The sequence below is a fragment of the Phytophthora sojae genome (assembly GCF_000149755.1).
Source record: "Phytophthora sojae unplaced genomic scaffold PHYSOscaffold_3, whole genome shotgun sequence".
Classification (NCBI taxonomy): Eukaryota; Oomycota; class Peronosporomycetes; order Peronosporales; family Peronosporaceae; genus Phytophthora; species Phytophthora sojae.
In genome coordinates, this window is record NW_009258117.1 from 7,352,067 (window position 1) to 7,369,812 (window position 17,746).

Below are 17,746 nucleotides of genomic sequence, written 5' to 3' on the forward strand. Positions count from 1 at the left end.
CGTGCCAAGACGAGCACGAGACGCATGCGTGCCAGGGCGAAACTGCGCGCGTCAGTGAATGGCGTGGCGTGCACTAGTACTATTGCCCGCTCGTGCGTCGAAAAAAAAAACTCTCTCTTGTATTACTCTCTCGGGTCTGTCGCCATGAAACCTACGAAGTCCCGACTCAGTTGGCCTTAGTCTTGGTCGCCGCCTCGGACACGGCCTTGGCCTCCTTGAGCGTGAAGAGCTTGGCGTCCGAGTCCACGACGCCGTAGTTGGCGTAGAGGCGGCCGACGCGGAAGAAGGCCTTAATGATGGGCTCGTCGCTCTTGCGCACGAGCTCGGGGAACGCCTGGTGGAAGGCCTCGGTGGCGCGCTTGAGCTTATAGTGCGGGATGATGGGGAAGAGGTGGTGGATCTGGTGCGTGCCGATGTTGTGGCTCAGGTTGTCGATGAGCGCGCCGTAGGAGCGGTCGACCGACGAGAGGTTGCCCTTGACGTAGGTCCACTCCGAGTCGGCGTACCAGGGGGTCTCCTCGTCGTTGTGGTGCAGGAAGGTGGTGATGACCAGCATGCTGCCGAACACGAACACGGGCCCGTAGTAGTAGATAGCCATGGTCTTGAAGCCGAACTGCAGGCTCAGGTAGATGGACAGCGCGGCCACGCCGAAGTGCGCGGCCAGCGAGATGACCACGGCGGACACCTGGCGGACGAACAGCGGCTCGAACGGGTTGAAGTGGTTGACCTTGCGCGGCGGGAAGCCCTCGACCAGGTAGGCGAACCACGCGGCGCCCAGCGCCAGGATGAGGTTACGCGAGAGCGGGTGGTCGTCGGCCTTGCGCTGCGGGTAGAAGATCTCGTCGCGGTCGATGTTGCCCGTGTTCTTGTGGTGGTGGCGGTGCGTGAGCTTCCACGACTCGAAGGGCGTCAGGATGAGCGAGTGGATGAAGGTGCCGATCACGAAGTTGAGCAGGTGGTAGCGCGAGAAGGCGCCGTGGCCGGCGTCATGGCCCACGGTGAAGAAGCCCCAGAACACGATGCCCTGCAGCAGCACGTAGCCCGTGCAGAGCGCGGCGTCCAGCGCCCAGAGGCCCTCGACCACGGGCAGCGAGCGCGCGTGGTGGAGCCCGAAGGCCAGCGACACGGCGATCACCAGGCAGCGCACCGTGTAGTAGAGCGAGAGCGGCACGGACGCCTCGAAACACTCGCTGGGCAGCGAGCGCTTGATCTCCGTCAGCGTCGGGAACTGGTACGGCTGCTCCTGCTTGGACGCCATGGCTGCGGTTGGCTGCTGGGGGGCACTTGCTGGAATGAGCTCGAGCGGATGACGGGCCACGAATGGCTGCGAAACGACAGAACAGGTTGCAGTGTGACTCAGAGGATCCCATAGTTAGGCCAAGGTAAAAAAAACGCAAGCACGATGGTGACGCGCGGTATGATGTCATGGGCGGTACGCCTGCCCTCCCTCCATTCAGGTGGTGCTGCATCAAAGGAATACACGTGTTCAACATGGCGTTGCTCAACGCCGTTCGTAGGGTGCAGTTTATTTTGTTGGTTGGGCCGGGTAGCAAGATACCGACCGACATGCAGAGACTTTGGCGACTTGGACGACGACACTCAACGGAAGGGCAGCACCACCTCATGCTGCAGGATGTCCTCGGCGAGAGGCCGCTGCAGCGCGTCCGGGTGCATCATGCTGGCGATCAGGTGCTGCAGCGAGTTGGAGTATTGTCTGTCAGGAGAACATGCACGTTAGCATCCGGGACGTAAAAGGCGGGAAGTAGGTAGCAGTTCAGGCCTACCGGAACATGACGAGGTCTCCGTCGCGGATCTTCTGCCACTCCTCGCCGCCACTCGCCAGCGTCGTTCCGAGCGCAAGCTCATAAATCGTGGCTCCCAGGGCGAAGATGTCACCGGCGCGCAGATTATTCCGGTTGCCCTCGAGCAGTTCCCTACAATTCACACTTCAGATTAGACGCGTGGCTCTGGACAACACCAGCATGCTCATGCATCACGCACCGACTAAGATATCGATTGTCACCCTCCGTAATTTCCATACTGCCATCAAGGTGAGCAACAGTTCCCAAATCACCGAGCTGCGTGGAGCCAAGTACAGTTAGGGCGATGTCGAGCAAGCATAATCACCGCAGGGTGCTTCTATCGTACCTTGTAAACTTCCCCCGGTCCGACCAAAACATTTTGAAGTTTGACGTCCATGTGAACGATCTTCTTGCTATGCATATCATAAAGGGCCTGTACGAGTACATGGTGCATCGGTCAGCTTCGAGCTCATGCAGCAGATACAACTGAGCACCAAGCGCTTACCTGAGCAAGATGGCAAAGAAGTTTACACAACGTCTCTTCCGGGACCTTGCGCGGCGCGTATTTGTTGACGAACCCAGCCAACGAGCAGCCCTCTAAGTTTTCGAGCTGAATGTAGAGCAGATCGTCTTCTATCCAGGCGTCAAAATACCGGACGATGTGATTACTACCACTCAGCGCTGCCAGTGCTTGCACTTCGCGTAGGGCTCGCTCGCTATCAATATCCAAAACGACAAGAAGATGAGTCCATTTGTCGAACGCAAAAAACGTAGAGTGTCCAGTGCGGTAAACGTCAAATGTAACGTACGTGTCCGCTTTGCCGCGGAAGTGTCGCTTGCTTTTCTTCACCGCGTACACCCAGCCATCGATCTTCTTGACACACTTGTACACCTTGGAAAACGACCCCGAGCCGATCAACTACACAAACACACAATGCAATCAGCCGCACGCCCACAACAACCACACACACGACAATCCACAGCAAGTGCACGCACCCCAAGCTCTGAGAAATCCGACAGATACTTGGAAACGGGCGATCCGTTCTTGGCACCAATCCACGCAGCGGGGAACGACCGTCGCTTGCGTCGAGAAATCTTCTTCTTGCCCGATTCCGACGTCGGCTCCGGCGCAAACGGGTTCACGTAGCTCTCCTCCGACAGAAACGACGTGGCTTGCTCTCTGCACAATCGACAGCAGCAACAACATGACAAAATATATCAGTAAACTGCACAACACCTCCTCCTCCTCGTCAACAACCACCCACTCACCCATTGGGTCTTGCTCTCTTGGCAGTCACCACCACGTTCACCTTCCTTGCCGTCTGCGGGGAGCTCGAGCCCATGGACGACTGACTGGAAAAGGACGGCGGGCCTCTCCGCGCGTGCCTCACGTCCATGTGCGTCATGTCCTGCGTGAGGTTCTGCACCTGCTCCTCCTGTACCACGTCGGCTCCGCTGCTGAGTCTCGGCCTCTTCTTGAGCGGCGAGGGCGTCGTCGGGTTGGACAGCGGGATCACGGGCTGGTCTCGGGGCGTGAGGAAGTCCATGTCGTCCTGGCTGCACTGCTGTTGCATGGGCGTGGCCATGCCCGGCGTGTAGCTGCCCTGGCTCGTGGGCGGCAGGCCGAAGCGCACGGGCGTGTGCGTGTTGGCAGGCTCCCAGTCGGGCTCGCTGCGCTGGCTGGAGCAGGCCGTGAAGTCGATCTTCTTGGGCTTGGGCCGCAGCCCGCGCTCGCTGCCCTGCGAGGCCAGCAGCATGGGCTCCTCGCTGCTCTCGTCGTCCATCACGTCGTAGTCGATGCGCTTCTGCACGGCAGGCACGGGTTCGTCCTCCACGTCCATGTCCTCGGCCGCGGCGGCGCTGAAGCTGCTGCCCTTGGCCGACGCCTCCAGCGACCGCCGCGCCTTGCGCACCTGCTTGCCGCCGCCACTGCTGCCGCGCCGGCTGCCGGCCGACGACTGCGAGAAGAAGTCGTGGATCGAGCGCTGCTTCTTGCCGCCGCTCGAGGCCTGCGACGAGCTGCCGCCGCCTGCGCGCGCCTTGTTGCGCAGCGCCGCGTTGAGCAGCATTGGCTCTCACTCTAGGAAAATTCAACGATGACGACTCGGTGAGCTTTTCCCGCCTTTTTCGATAGGGGTAAGGTAACGTATCGGTTTCGTGCATATATGTTGTGTGGATAACATAAAGGCAACTTCAATTTGGGGCTAGATGGCTACATCTTCTTGCTCCGGAAGGGGAGACCTTGGAACGGCTTGAGCAGCCGACTGGGCCGCTTGTTGCGCTCCTGCTCCTCTGCGCGTTGACGCTCGGCCTCGAGCTCGGCGGCCTCTTGAGCGATTCGGGAGCGTTCGGCCGCCTCGTGCTCCTGACGTGCACGCTCCTGCTGCTCTGCTTCGAGGGTGCCTTCCGCCAGCGCCACTCGGACAAGTTCCTGCATGGGTATCGGAAAGAAGATAGTCAGTGATATGATAAGACACGTGCTGCTGCTGTAAGAACGCACCGCGAGGCCCATGCGGTCGCCCACGAGCCGGACAGGGAGCGGCTTCAGACCAGCGCCTCCAAACGACCGGCGGTTGTACTTGGCAGACGCGTAGAACTCGCAAACCTCGCAGTCACGAAAGACGCGACAGAGTCGGCACGGGCCGTCCAGGATTTCGGCAGTGCCGCGGCCAAATTTGCGAAAGGACCGCTCGTACGCGTCGTATTGGCGGAGGATGGTGGCATGGTCGGCGTCGGCCTGGATGGCACGGAGATAGTAGTCGTCCAGCACACTACACCAGCCAGAAAAGCATGAGAGGTTTTGCCTGGATCGTGTATGGACTAGCTGAACACACCTTTGAGTCGAGGTGGGAGGCATCACCACCAGTGTAGCATCGGCGCTGCACTGCACCATGCCAACACGTCCGACGTAGTTGAACGCCGAGTAAACGCCGAACACCTCAACTTCTGCAAAATGGAGGAAATTTTTGTTTTGTAGCTGCACCCGGACGAACTGTCCAACCGTGTTAGCTGTAGGGAGAACCCACTCCGTCATGCGCTTATTAGTTCGGAACAACTCGAACGCGCTCGATTGCACTTTTGCCGCTCGCAGACTAACCGCCCATAATTTGCAAGCACCGCTAGTAAGAAAAAAGTAGTAAACGCAGCTTACAAGAGCCAAACTAACGTGCAAACGCACCCTTCCTTGCCCTCCAGGTCTTTGAACGGGAACTCGCTGACGAAGATCCAGCACGGGAATAATCGACTGCTGTACTCGGCTCGGCTTTTTGACGGATTCAGCGGTTCATCCGTTCGATTCCACAGCTTTTGATGAACGAAGTAAGCCTGACTAGTACTCACACAACTCCAACTTCATGCCTTACCACCTACCCGAATTTTCTCGATAACCGCTGGTTGCCCGAGGTCTACTTCCCACCATGGTTTATCTTCCAGCTACAAAATAAGACAGGTCTTAGCTTCGCTTCAATAGATCTCAAACTCAAAACCGCCGTAAGTACGTGAGTGTGAATACAAGTCGCTAGAGTGCCTCCAATGTCTCCATTCACAGCTAGGTGCGGCCCTTGTTCATTGTAGATGGTCATCTGACGACATGGTCTACCAAACGCGAGGTTGTAGGGCTCTACATGCAGACACTTGAGCAGCTCAGGTTTGTCCACGAAAGCTCGCTGTAAAGCACAGCGGTTAGAATTATGCTGTAAGGACATAGGTAGACTGTGATACTTACGCTTGCATCGTGGCCTGTGCAACCATGGTTATTGCGACCCCAGGTATATAGCTCGCCGTACGAGGAAACAGCAGCCATGTGGCTGCCCCCGCAAGCCACTTGGCGAATTCCAACTCCATCCAGTTCGGGTATGCGTTCCCACGACAGGATGTATCGACTGAGTGCGGTTGCGCCTCCGCACACATATACTTGACCTCCAAGCAGCATCTTACTGCCCCCGTTGAACTCCGACGTGACCTCTGTGCAAATAGCCGAGTGGGCCGTTCCACACGAAACTTGCCATACTCGCACCTTTCTGTTAACGAGGTCTCTCACCAACGTTGGGACAACAATGGTATCGATGACATGGGGTCCAAGTCCAAGGCGACCTCCATTTGCTGAACCCCACATGAATAACTCCCCCGCTGTTGAGACCGCTCCACTGTGTGAAGCCCCACACGATACAGACCGGATCTTCCGTTTCCCGGGGAATTTGACTAGCAGCGGCGTCAACGAATACTGCTTGTACTCATCTTCGACAATACCTACACCCAATTTCCCGTTGCATGCTGACCCCCAAGTGTATAATGCGCCATCCGAGTCGATCGCTGCACTATGCGAATACGAACACGAAACCTGGCGGAGACTCAAATCCTTCACAACATCATATACGGAAAACAGTTAGCAGTGGAATGATAGACCATACTTCTAAGTTCGACCGGAAATGTACATTAAAGGCTTCGACTCGTTGCGGATGGTTTGTGTCGAAACAAGTAGCTCCTCGTGCATTTGGTTGAAGACCTAGACGTCCACTCGCACCGATTCCACAAGTGTAGAGCGACCTGGAAGGAACTCCTCGGGTTAGCGTCTGACCACCTGTCAAAGCTGTGTTAGTGTTCATACCCATCTAGCATTAGCAGCGCGACGTGTGAACCCCCCGCCGACACGTTCGCAACGGCCTATAGGTAGGATACAACTGTCAGCTCGGTTATTTTTTGAAGTACATTTTTCACGATAGTTCATTGACTTACCACTACTCCTCGGGGCGAGTGGAGTGGTGGACCTCTGCGCACAATCAAACATTTCAGGCGATATAATACGCGAGATGACAAAGCCTTTACTTACCTAGTCGTGACTCCACTCATTTCTATTCGAGCGTTTTCACCACGAGCCGTAAACTCCGGAATCATATCTTCCAGCTGCACCACTCTTCGAGCAGCTCGGGACTCATACGCACGATCCTACTTATTCGAACAGAAACTAGTCAGTGATCCCAGCAAGTTTCACTGTACCAATGGTAATGCAATCAAACACTCACCGCTCGACCTATTTTATCGATAATTTTCGCTTTTTCTTCCTCTTCACGCTTCAGGTGTCGATCGTCACGCAACGTCTTCACATCTGACCACTGTTCCAGAGCCGTTTAGGAAAAGCTTTCGTTAGCAACAATAAACCCAAGTTAACTCAATGACAACTTAATGCCTCACTTCCTACCCCATGCAACAGTTTGTCCTTTTCCTACAAAATATCAGCGTTAGAAACCACTGAATGACCCGATTCGACGAAGAACTAAATAAAACGTACTGTTTGAAGCAAATGGATGTGTTGTTTGTCATCATGACGCTTGTCTTGGGTATATTCCTGCGAAGGATAGTAATAACCAAGGGTAAGGAGTGCTCATTGAAAGGCGTCGCGCCACCAACCCACCTTAATCAGCTTCTCCGATTCCTTAAATGCTGCGTGTCCAGCCTCACCCTTTACCTCCACTTCTAACTCAAAGCATTCCCCAAGAGCTAGGGACAACTCCATCTTGGTTATGTGGTCGAATTCTAGACCTCGAAGTTGACCTGACGTGATTAGCTGCTCATATTCAACCTTAGGCAACAGCACTTGCTCCATGAACAGTAGTCTTGTTGCATTACTGGGTGGTGGTTCCCACACGTCGTAGTACATGACTACACGCTTCAACCTACACATTTTTGTGCACGTTATTTATCATCTGGGGCCCGATATATCACATTATGGAAGTACATGTACCTTTCATAACGCTGGTTCTCTTCATTTTGTCGAGCCTCAATCTCCTGCTGCTCTTCTTCACGTGCTTCAATATCTGGATCACGCAAACCCTCGAGCTATATCACAAGCTGTTAGCCACATTCAACACATGGTTCTCTTTTCAATTGCTTACCTGTGCGGGTGTACACATCTTTTGCAATGCTGATCGAGGCGTAACCTTAGACTGTACGGTCGTATCAGATGAATCTCTACACTTCTTCTTCGCATCGATTCCTTCGAGTTCATCATCCGAGTCACTATCAAATCCAGCCAGTCGCCGAGCAGATGCCTCCCAAGTACTATTCCTCCCTCCCCAACTAAAGACACTTCCAGAACTCGTTACGGCAAAGGCAACGCTGTCACTGATTGCTCCTTGTACCACACTTCTTCCCCACAATGGACCCGTGTTTGTCATCAACGTTGTAGATCGAAACCGTAAGCTCCTAACAAACTCCCGGTTTTCGAAGAACAGCTTGGCAAGTTCTTCTTCATCTTGGTTGTTTTCATCTTTAGTCAGCTCTTCAACTTCGGAGGTTTCTGTAGGAGCGTTTGAGTCTACACGAAGGCCCCCTTCGGCGCGCTCGTTCGATACATCTCTTACTCGAGACATCGCTCGAATGTGGGTTTTGGTTTGGGAAATTGTGCGCTTATTCAACCGCGGTGGACTTCGAAATTTCCAACGTTTATTCTCCAATCTCCGGCGTACGTATTTGGATGCTGGCGCACCCAGTTCACTTCCGGATCGATTGGCAGCAGATGCGGCTTTTGCCTTAGTAGGTGAGTCTCCATTTTCCTGAGGATGTCGAACATGCGTTTCTTCTTTCTTTTGTTTGCTGGCTTTCGCTTTTGATATCGGTTTGCTTGACTGAGCTTTATCGTTAGTAGGATTAACACGATATGACCAAATCTCGCTCACAGCTTTGAACCCTGGAAATAAATCTTCATCTCGTGTGACTGGTTCTCCGGCAAATTGATCATATTTGCCACTGCCAATGATGTACACTTGGCCTGCGGCATCTAAAGCAGCAGCTAGTTCATCTTCAGCGCGAACAATTGCCTTCCGACCCAACTGCTCTCGGAATTCTTTATCCCGCTGCCGCTGCAAGAACTTCTTAGCTTCTTCCAGAGCTACCGCTTCGCGGGCCTCTTCTTCATCCAAAATTGTTTCGAGCATTTGCTGCAGTTTCCACTGTCTTGTGTGCTTGGGGACTTCCACGCCTCGCTTCGTAAGCTCGTCCCGAACATCGACTAGGCGGACCCACATCGAGCGAAATTCCTGATAGTCAATGTACCCACTCTTGTCCTTGTCATACTTCCTGAAAATCTTCTCTTGTTTCTCGTCGCTCACATCCATACCAAAATACTCCAACACATCCTGGATAAAATATCATGTTAGCCACGCTTCGTGTTGACACAGCTAGCCGTAACTCAGGCAACTCCGTACCGCAAATTCTAGTTCATCAATCTGCCCCGTTCCATCTTCATCAAACAACTCGAAGGCATCCCGTGGGCCCAGCAAAGTGGACGGCGAAAATCCGAGAGGATTGCCAGACACAGGATCCACCGCGAACATGGCCATTTTGAACTCGGTAAGGTCAATCTCACCGCCGCCGTCTGTATCACATCGGCGAAAAATTCGCATGGCCTTTGCAGCAGATATGGAGATCCCCAGATCTGGCAGCTACGCACCAAGAAGCAAAGACACATCAACATCATTCCCTCTAATAGATAATTGATAGAAGACTCTTACCATTGCCAGAAACTCTGACGCTGAAATATTACCCGATCCGTCCGTATCGTACTTCTTGAACAGCTCCTCCGGCGACAGCTACACGACAGTTGGCGTCCTCAGCATCAACCCATTATTACACCGCTCCCTTACCCAGCCCCTACCTTCGAGTTGAGCACCGCGACCTTCCTCTTCTCGGCCTCCGCGGCCTCCTGCTCGTCCATGCTCTCGTCGCCTTCTTTGGCGTAGCGGTCGATGGTCGCCTCGTCGTCGCTCTCTTCGTTGTCCGCTCCGAACAGCTCCAAGTCCCCACCTTTGCCCTTTGTCGGCGTCGCAGCAGCAGCAGCAGATGGAGAAGCCGCTGCCAGCGCTCCGCCGCCTCCTTCCGCCACGCGGGCGCCATTATTGCCCTTCTTCCCGAAGAGGCCCATACACCTTCACAGTGAAGTTCACTCTTGACAAGACGCTCGAAGTTGAAGTAACGTTCAGGTTTCAGCCAATCACGTTCGTTGAGTAGAAATAAATCACGTTTTATCTGTGGATACATTTACCACTCAAAAAGTGTACCCAGCTTGAAGCGAATCACAGCTCTCGAACGCTCAGATCCGATTTTGCCGACTCGAGCGCAGACGTCCAAGAGTGATGGTCTCTGCCGAGTTCGAGGGGCAGTTGGCGTTCGAGGGCGCCTCGGGCAGCGCCGAGGCGCAGCTGGCCTTCCAGGAGGAGTTCGCGCTGGCGGAGGGCGTGGCGGCCAAGCGCGCGCTCGTGCAGCAGTCGTTCGTGCCGGGCTCACCCGACTTCTGGTTCTACTCGGCGCTCTGCTCGACGCTGGAGGTGCAGGCGCTGGCGGAGGAGGAGAAGCTCGAGCAGGCGTGGCAGAGGCTGAATGAGAGCAAACACGACCTGCAGAGGGCGGAGCGGGAGCTGACGAGCAGCAACTGCTGGAGACGCGCGCAGAGGATCGAGCGACGCAGGCTCATGCTGGAGCTGGAGCTCACGTACAGACTCAAGAGACCGCAGGAGGAGATTTCGGTGGGTACAATAGCTTAGAATGCAGGAGGGAATAGTGGAGACTGACATCTTTCGCTCTGTAGAATGTGACGCAGCGGGTCACGACTGCGCTGCAGGTTAGTCATCATGACCCTGAGCCCGCTGGGGTGACAACTGAGGCGAGGAAGGAAACGTACCCAACCACATTGAAGTACGTAACTTGCTGGACGAGTGGATCGTAGGGAGAATGTAGTGTACTTATGCGTGCACTTGCGGTAATTTAGTGCCGAGTTACTGGACCTGGATACGATCATCCGGAACAAGCTGAGCCTCGTGAAATTCAGTGATGTGGGAGGCACGGGTGTCAGTGGGGTCCTCAGAGACTTGGATGTCTACGGTCGTGAGAAGGCGTTCCAGCAGATCTGTGCATGGGGCGAGCCAAATTGGAGGCTGCTCACAGTCTTTCTGGACAGCTACCCGTTCGAGTTCGCGGATATCCCAGGGTTCGTAGCGTTGTGGCAAAGTCTGTGCATGAATTGGGGCTGATCTGATGTTGTACGAATGCGTTTAATTGCTTAGGTATCTGGACATTATTGTCAAGGATGTCGAGCGGAAGAAGGAGACCGACAAAGACTACACTTTCAATTTCCGGGCTGCGCATCGCATGTTGTCGTTCCAGCAACTACTGGAGTGTGCACGAAAAGCACCTGACCTGTTTCGCAGTAACTACGAGTTTGCGGCTCGTGGAATACAGCTACTTCGTGCTGCTGCAGAGGTGGACAGCGCACAGTGCTCTGACCTACGAAGCGAAACGCTGAACATGAAGGAGTTGCAGCACATCGCGACGTATTTGGAGTTCTTACGCGACTTTACTCCGACGGCAGTGAATAGGATTCGCGTGCTGATACTCTACCGAAAGCTCGAGCTGCTGAACGTGATGTGCTGGACGAACCCAAATGCCGTAACCGAGCTGCTAAATGCTCTGGTGGAATATGTGCAGATCGCAGGTGGACCTGCGTTGGGAGTGTTGTACGGTCTTCACACTTTCAGTGGTGTATGTGGGTTCACTACTGTGTCATCGGCGAGTCATGAGGCAATGATCCGAAAAAGTCTGAAAACACTATGGTCGTCTGAAATCGATGGTGCCGCTGTATTCAATGCACTTCGCGTCAACGTTGAGGACGACTTCATGGTTGCCCAACACGCGCTAACAATGATAAAACTTGGCAAGGGCGAGTTTTCAGAATGGATAGCCAAACTGAAGGACAAGGGCCAAGAGCTGTCGAGCCACGCCAGTACGTCAAGTGTGACTTTCTGCGAGTCTAACCCGAGCTACTTCTTGCCTGAGGATCCGCTGCGAATCTTTGTGCGCACCCGCAACGTGAAAGCGCTGACAGCCCATTTGTACGAAATAAAGACCATGGAGTACTACTCGCGTCTACGCCGTGAGATCAAAGGCGACATTTGTCTTGATGGCTTGCTGCCAACTGAGGAGCAGGTGATTGATCTGAGTCACTTGACGCCATGGCAAGAAGCCCGGGTCCCAATCGCGTTTCTCGCTACGAAAAATGCTCAGCGTGGTGTATTTGTGGTGGAAGTTTTCGAGAAAGGAATAACTTGCAGGGCAATCTTACGCAAGGGGTTTCTCCGCCATGTCGAGCGCATCACGACCCGAGGACACGAATTTACAGTACTGGACGAGTATGGGAACCTTCTTCGTGACGCTCGAGCACTTGTACTCAACATGAAGTCTGGGGGCAGCCGGGCTCAGCATGGTCGCGAATTCTCACCTGACGATAACGGTGGCATCAACATTCCATTCCGCCACCCGAATGAGGAAAGTTCGACTGACAAGTTTGCTGTCGCGTTTCGGCTCGGGTCATTTGGCAGTTTTCATGGATCCTTTTCTTACTTAGCCGAAGCATTTGACGTGGACATCGACATGAACATCGACAATGAACAATTACTCCCCGGTTCCACCGCCCAGCTTGTTGCGCGCCCACGTTTGCTCGTTGCAGGCATTGCGACAGGTGAACCGCTTGAGTTGCTTGTTGATGTCAAGCTAGTCGTTGAGTTTGACCTTGTCAATACTAGCAATGCTGGCTCGAGTTCACACAAGGAAGTCCTGTCATTTGGCTCCATGCAGCAGATTGTAAGTCGCCCACCATCTTTTGAGATCCCCATGGATGCTGAGGGCTTCAACGTCACGCTCACTGCTCGTGTTTTACGAGAACGTGGCGAGAACCCGGTTGAAACTAGGGATTTGCCGCAAGTGACCGACTCCAAACGTTTTGATGTGCAACAGGTTAACGATTTCGATGGTACCTACACCGGTCATTTGGTGCGAAGGCCACTTCAACCAGAAAACCCGTATGGTCCAAGCGAGTTTCGCGTGTTTGTGCTGGGTCATAACGGAGAACCAGTTCCGAACGTGCCCGCAGATTTCATCATCAAGCATGTGCACTCTAGTGAGTTAATCAAGACGACACTCCAAGCAGACACGGCAGGGGAGATCAAACTGGGCGAACTCCAAGATGTCGAACGCCTAACGGTGGAATTTGGTGCTCGTAATGGCTCCACGAAGTCGTGCAGTTGGGAGTTGCCGAATCTGCGCTCATACCGACCGCAAATTGTGAATTGCTCGGTCGATGAAACTGTGGAGATTCCGATCCCTTTCGCCTTCTCGAACAAAGTGGAGGCCTGGGTACAGGATGAATTAGTGACAGTGTGCGAAGTTGTGGATGCTGTACTCCAAAATTCAACGCATTGTTCCGAGTTCGAAGTGGTGAAAAATAAACTGGACTGTCCTGTTTCAGTTGCTGTTCGAATCAGACAAGCTGGGAAGTACGTGATCTACCTCCGACCGCTGAATCTAAAGTATCCCGTCACTGTGTGCGAGAAGAAGAACACGCAAGTATCTCTACCGCTGGGCTTGATCATCCAGCCAACCCAGGTCCTTCTCGCCACGCGAACACTGCCTTTAACGATTTGCTCTCAGGAGTTGAAAGCGGAAGGCGAAAATAAACTGATGCTGGAAGTTCAACTACGGAACGCTCAAAGGAACTCGACTCATGTACTGGTATCACTGAAGCACTTTTTGGATATGCGCTCTAAAAAAGTGAGCGAGGTGATTGTGGCCGATGGTTTGAAGCCCGTTACGAGTTCCGGGGTCACTCTGCCGCGATTGTCGTTCCATTCTGCTCCTCTCGAAAACGACTTTCTCAAGATGCGCAAGATTAGTGACGAGTACGCCTACATTCTTCAACGACGAGCGTTGGTCTCTGCGAACCAGAACTCCTTACTCTTGCTTGGATCCTCATCGCTGTCCAAACCGTCGTTGCTCCAAAACCCTCATGTTGTTGGCGAGTCAGACATGGAAGTCGTGACTGTTGAAGCCGGGGATAAGGTGACTGGATTTAAATCTGTAGCCACACACGGTATTGAGTCTGGAGGAAGCTTGCGGAAAAAGAAGATGAAGAAAATGGGATCTTCTCGGGGATCGTCCGGACGTGCAGAGCTGGGGCCCAGTATATCGTTTGTTGGCCAACAGTCCTTGGTTGTAGCCTCATCGGAAATCAGCGCGGATGGTCTCGTTCGAATTGACTTGAGTGGTCTTTCCTTCTTTTCGGACCAAAAAGGGTCGTTTGAGATCTGCACAATCGCGTTTGACTGCGAAAGCGGATACGTTTGTACACAGGAATTGTCGATGACTCTTCCAGCTGCGAAAAGTACCTTCGCGATACCCAAACGTGATATTCGTCTGTCGCTCGAAGAGGCTCTTGCACCAACTGAGCACTTCCACCAATTTGACAGTCACGAGTGTATTCGTCCTGGAGAAGTGAAATCTCTACCGCGTTCATTTTCGAGTAAATACGCCCTTTACGAAAGTCTGAAGAGTGCGATGGATCTGTGGCCAACACTCACTAGTGGCAGTGACGTTGCTGAGCTAACTGGGAAACTGAAGGGGTGGTGGAGTCTTAGTCCGGGAGAGAAGCACAATTTCTACTACACGAACGCCTGTGATGATCTCCATTTCTACCTCTTCCGGAAAGATCCAGCTTTCTTCAAGCAAACAGCCGAACCATTAGTGGCAGCGAAGATCTGCAAGTCGTTAGTAGACTACTACGTCCTTGGTGACGAGGTCAGCTTACGGCAATTCTATCTCGGCCCCGCTGCATTCCAGCGCTTGAGTTGTATCGAGAAACTGTTGGTGGCAGAAAGAGTCACGGATACGGAAGAAAAGGCTCGCATCTGCCGAGCTGTAATCAGCGAAATTGAGTCCTCGTACCCTTCTGGCTGCTCAACGGTACTTACTGATATGTTCAACACGGTGTTGTCTCAAGGTCAAGTAGAGCCGTCTCCAGCCCCACTCGAAGCAGCTCCAATAGGGGCGCGAGGTGGATTCGGTGGTCCACCGGATGCTTCAAGCGCACCAAGAATGCTCCGGAGTTCTTATATGTCCTCTTCTCCTGCGTACTCCCCAACTTCTCCAGCCTACCACTACGATCTTGCTGCAGCAGCACCCATGCACTCAGCTCCAGGGGGGTTTGGCTTTGGGGCGTCTGCTGCCTGCGGAGCTGCTGTTCCATTTGGAGCAGTGCAACAAGTGACAGAAACCACAGAGGTTTCAGAAACGGTCGAGTTTTGGCAGGAAGAGCCCGACGATGACTTTGGAGTTAGAAGTCTGGATAGTGAAAGTGGCGAAAGTGAAAATGACGCTGACGATGGGGAAGACGACGACGAAGATGGATCAGAAAGCAAAACGGAGAAGAAGACCAAGAAAAGGAAGAAAGAGGTCCCATACATTCCACCCGGAAAGGTTCGCAAGGTAGAAGAAAAACGCTACTTCACCGGACAACGCCCCGCATTGACAGGCTTAAACATGTTCTGGAAGCAGTACGCTGAGCACATACTGCGTCCTCAAACCGGGAATGGGGGACGTACTCGCTTTGTGTCATCGTATTTTCCTGAGGCTCTGGGATCCATCACGGAGGGGCTATTTGCACTAGGTGTGTTGGACCTCGATTTCGAACCAAAGCCAACCCTAGTGCAGATGTCATCATCTACTGGCACCCACGTCGCACTTTCCCCTGCGACCGATGTCATTCTGTATCATCGCAGTATTGGTCCAGCGCAATGTGATCCCGCCATTAACACTGTCCTGATTCTGAAGCAACGTATTCAAGACGAGAACGGGGATACGAATACGGAGCTTCTGGTGAATACGGTGTATACGACCGTTGTCACCCTGAGCAACATTGGCTTCGAGAACCTCACAAACATCAATCTATTACTGCAAATACCGCAAGGTGCTCTACCGATGGGTTCGAGTGGGTTTTACACGAAAAACGAGATCGGGAATGTGGCGCCAAATCACACAAACGAGTTCAAATTTTCGTTTTACTTTCCGGAGGAAGGGCTATTCACGCAGTATCCGGCGCGAGCATCGGTTGAAGGACTGGTGATTGGCTCGGCAAGAGCCCAAAACGATGCCACGACGTACAAGGTCGTTCGGAATGCTACCCGTGTGAATTTGACTTCGTGGGCTGATGTTAGCGCCCGAGGGTCGCTGCAGGAAGTCGTGCACTTTATGGAGTCTGCGAAACGTGGGGTGAAGATCGATCACCAAAAGCTGTACTGGAGATGCCACGATAAAGCATTTTACCGCAGCCTCGTCAATCATTTCCGAAGCAAGTTTTTCTTCGTGCCGGGCATCTGGAAGTACGGGCTTCTACATCGTGACGAGATTACGATGAAAGAGTTTTTCGCCAGCTTAAAGGAATTGGGCCAGTCTGTCGGTAGTGGCTTCCACTCGTACTTCGTGGACGAAGCGCGACTGTATCACAACGAACGGTTCGAATCCTTATTCGAGAGCTTTGATTACTGCGAATTCGGACCTTTCTTGACGAGACGCGTGCATCCTGTGACGGGGAAGGTAGATGCACAAGTATCGTGGGGAGCTGGTACGACGACGACCAAAACGGCGGGGAAACGCATACTGAATGCTGAAGCCCGTCGGTACTTTGGAGAACTCTGCCAGAGACTGGGGACGCACACTGGAATTGACGAGCAGCACCTGCTTGTTATGGCGTACTATATGATCCTCTTTGATCGTATCGAGAATGGAATCAAGATTTTCACTCGTTTGGAGGCTCTACCAGCAATGACTGAACTGAAAAGCACAGTGCAGTACGCCTATTTGGCTGCCTTCCTCGATTTTTTCAGGAACGATGGCCAACAAGGCCGGATGTTCGCCGTTGCTCGCCGTGCCATTTCGAGTTATGCGTCACACCCGCAGCCACGTTGGCGAGAACGCTTCCAGCAAATGAAAGAGTTTGTGGACGAGTACGACGCCTTCGAGCTCCAGAGTTTGCGACGACTTGAGGATATGGAAGTCGTGGACACCACCATGGCGACTGCACGCGGCGAAGACCCAACGATAAATACTCACCACGGAAGCCAAGTGAAACTGGAAGCTAGAGTCGGTGACGGCGCGGTGGAGATATTGTCCAAGTCTCTTGGACAATGCGAGCTCTCACTTTACCCCATTGACGTGGAGCTGATGTTTTCCACGGAGCCATTCAACACGTTTTCGGACTCTGCTGCATCCGCATCAAGTCTTCTGCTAGTCGAGCCTCGCCAGCAGCTGTCTATTTCCCTGAACGCATTCGCGAGTGACGATGACTTGGAGAAGACAGTGGTGCAGATTCCAAATGAGCTGCGAGCTGCGCAGATGATGCTCAGAATTCGAGAGGTTTCATCTTCTCGCACTACGACCAGCGTTGCTCCCCCCATTGATATCATCCGTCCGTACTTCAACTCGAGCTTGAAAGTGGAAATCATGACACAGTGCGGTGTGCTGCAAGTTCTCCGAGGTGGGTTGCCGGTGCGTTCTTGCTACGTGAAGGTGTATGCCAAGGTATCATCGACTGGCAGCCGCACAAAAACCGAGTTCTACAAAGACGGCTACACCGATCTACTGGGCAAGTTCGCCTATGTGGGCATCAACGGAGACCTCATTACGAATGTGCAGAAGTTTTCCATTTTGATTTCTCACGAGCAGTTCGGTGCGGCCGTGGAGCTGGTTGATCCTCCAGTGCTCGCGTCTACCGTCGGTGATTACAGCAGCAAGGAAGAGCGCGAGTTGCTGCTCTATTGAAGTGATTTGGTGGCCATGTGCATGTGCAGCATTGCTGCCGAAGTTGTATTGCGATTCTGCAACAAAAAAAACAAGTAGGAAGTTCATGTATCAAGCTAAAAAATATCCTTTTCATTCAATTCTATTGTCACGCGACGTTATCCACCCGCCGTAGTTTCCTCTAACCTTGGTGGCTATTCGCCAAGTTGCACAAGGAAGACTGAGGTTGATGAATCATCATCAATGACGATATACCAGTTTCCCGCGGATCGAATGGCGCTGTACCTTGCCAAGCAGCAAAACCTGGGTGGACGGAGGTTAGTGGCGGC

At 53.2% G+C, this 17,746-nt stretch overlaps 6 protein-coding genes across 6 annotated transcripts; 2 read left to right on the forward strand and 4 right to left on the reverse strand.

The window, feature by feature from the left end:
- Window positions 1–102: 102 nt before the first annotated feature.
- PHYSODRAFT_557583 (hypothetical protein) lies at window positions 103–1,258 on the reverse strand (the record flags this gene model as incomplete). The annotated part of the gene is made up of 1 exon (XM_009526057.1): window positions 103–1,258. The coding sequence occupies one exon, from the start codon at window positions 1,256–1,258 to the stop codon at window positions 167–169; it is 1,092 nt and encodes a 363-aa protein (XP_009524352.1). The 3' UTR covers window positions 103–166.
- Window positions 1,259–1,599: 341 nt separating this feature from the next.
- PHYSODRAFT_345704 (hypothetical protein) lies at window positions 1,600–3,881 on the reverse strand (the record flags this gene model as incomplete). Its single annotated transcript, XM_009526058.1, has 8 exons — window positions 3,072–3,881; window positions 2,799–2,982; window positions 2,612–2,721; window positions 2,308–2,518; window positions 2,149–2,235; window positions 2,002–2,078; window positions 1,785–1,934; window positions 1,600–1,714 (listed from the first exon to the last, which is right to left on the reverse strand). The coding sequence occupies exons 1-8, from the start codon at window positions 3,869–3,871 to the stop codon at window positions 1,600–1,602; spliced, it is 1,734 nt and encodes a 577-aa protein (XP_009524353.1). The 5' UTR covers window positions 3,872–3,881.
- Window positions 3,882–4,014: 133 nt separating this feature from the next.
- Window positions 4,015–7,404, reverse strand: PHYSODRAFT_313731 (hypothetical protein; the record flags this gene model as incomplete). The annotated part of the gene is made up of 15 exons (XM_009526059.1): window positions 4,015–4,233; window positions 4,303–4,573; window positions 4,637–4,894; window positions 4,981–5,105; window positions 5,172–5,234; window positions 5,300–5,467; window positions 5,515–6,159; window positions 6,212–6,347; window positions 6,409–6,464; window positions 6,537–6,570; window positions 6,631–6,746; window positions 6,824–6,913; window positions 7,000–7,023; window positions 7,090–7,146; window positions 7,213–7,404. The coding sequence occupies 15 exons, from the start codon at window positions 7,402–7,404 to the stop codon at window positions 4,015–4,017; spliced, it is 2,454 nt and encodes an 817-aa protein (XP_009524354.1).
- Window positions 7,405–7,681: 277 nt separating this feature from the next.
- Window positions 7,682–9,720, reverse strand: PHYSODRAFT_496744 (hypothetical protein; the record flags this gene model as incomplete). The annotated part of the gene is made up of 5 exons (XM_009526060.1): window positions 7,682–8,294; window positions 8,427–8,935; window positions 9,005–9,241; window positions 9,311–9,388; window positions 9,454–9,720. The coding sequence occupies 5 exons, from the start codon at window positions 9,718–9,720 to the stop codon at window positions 7,682–7,684; spliced, it is 1,704 nt and encodes a 567-aa protein (XP_009524355.1).
- A 211-nt stretch (window positions 9,721–9,931) lies between these two features.
- Window positions 9,932–11,438, forward strand: PHYSODRAFT_542558 (hypothetical protein; the record flags this gene model as incomplete). Its single annotated transcript, XM_009526061.1, has 4 exons — window positions 9,932–10,321; window positions 10,384–10,490; window positions 10,648–10,782; window positions 10,859–11,438. Coding segments are annotated over 4 exons (1,212 nt in total), but the record flags the coding sequence as incomplete, so codon positions are not given.
- Window positions 11,439–11,492: 54 nt separating this feature from the next.
- On the forward strand, window positions 11,493–17,438 carry PHYSODRAFT_492581 (hypothetical protein; the record flags this gene model as incomplete). Its single annotated transcript, XM_009526062.1, has 3 exons — window positions 11,493–14,622; window positions 14,893–14,985; window positions 15,034–17,438. The coding sequence occupies 3 exons, from the start codon at window positions 11,493–11,495 to the stop codon at window positions 17,436–17,438; spliced, it is 5,628 nt and encodes a 1,875-aa protein (XP_009524357.1).
- Between the last annotated feature and the right edge of the window lie 308 nt (window positions 17,439–17,746).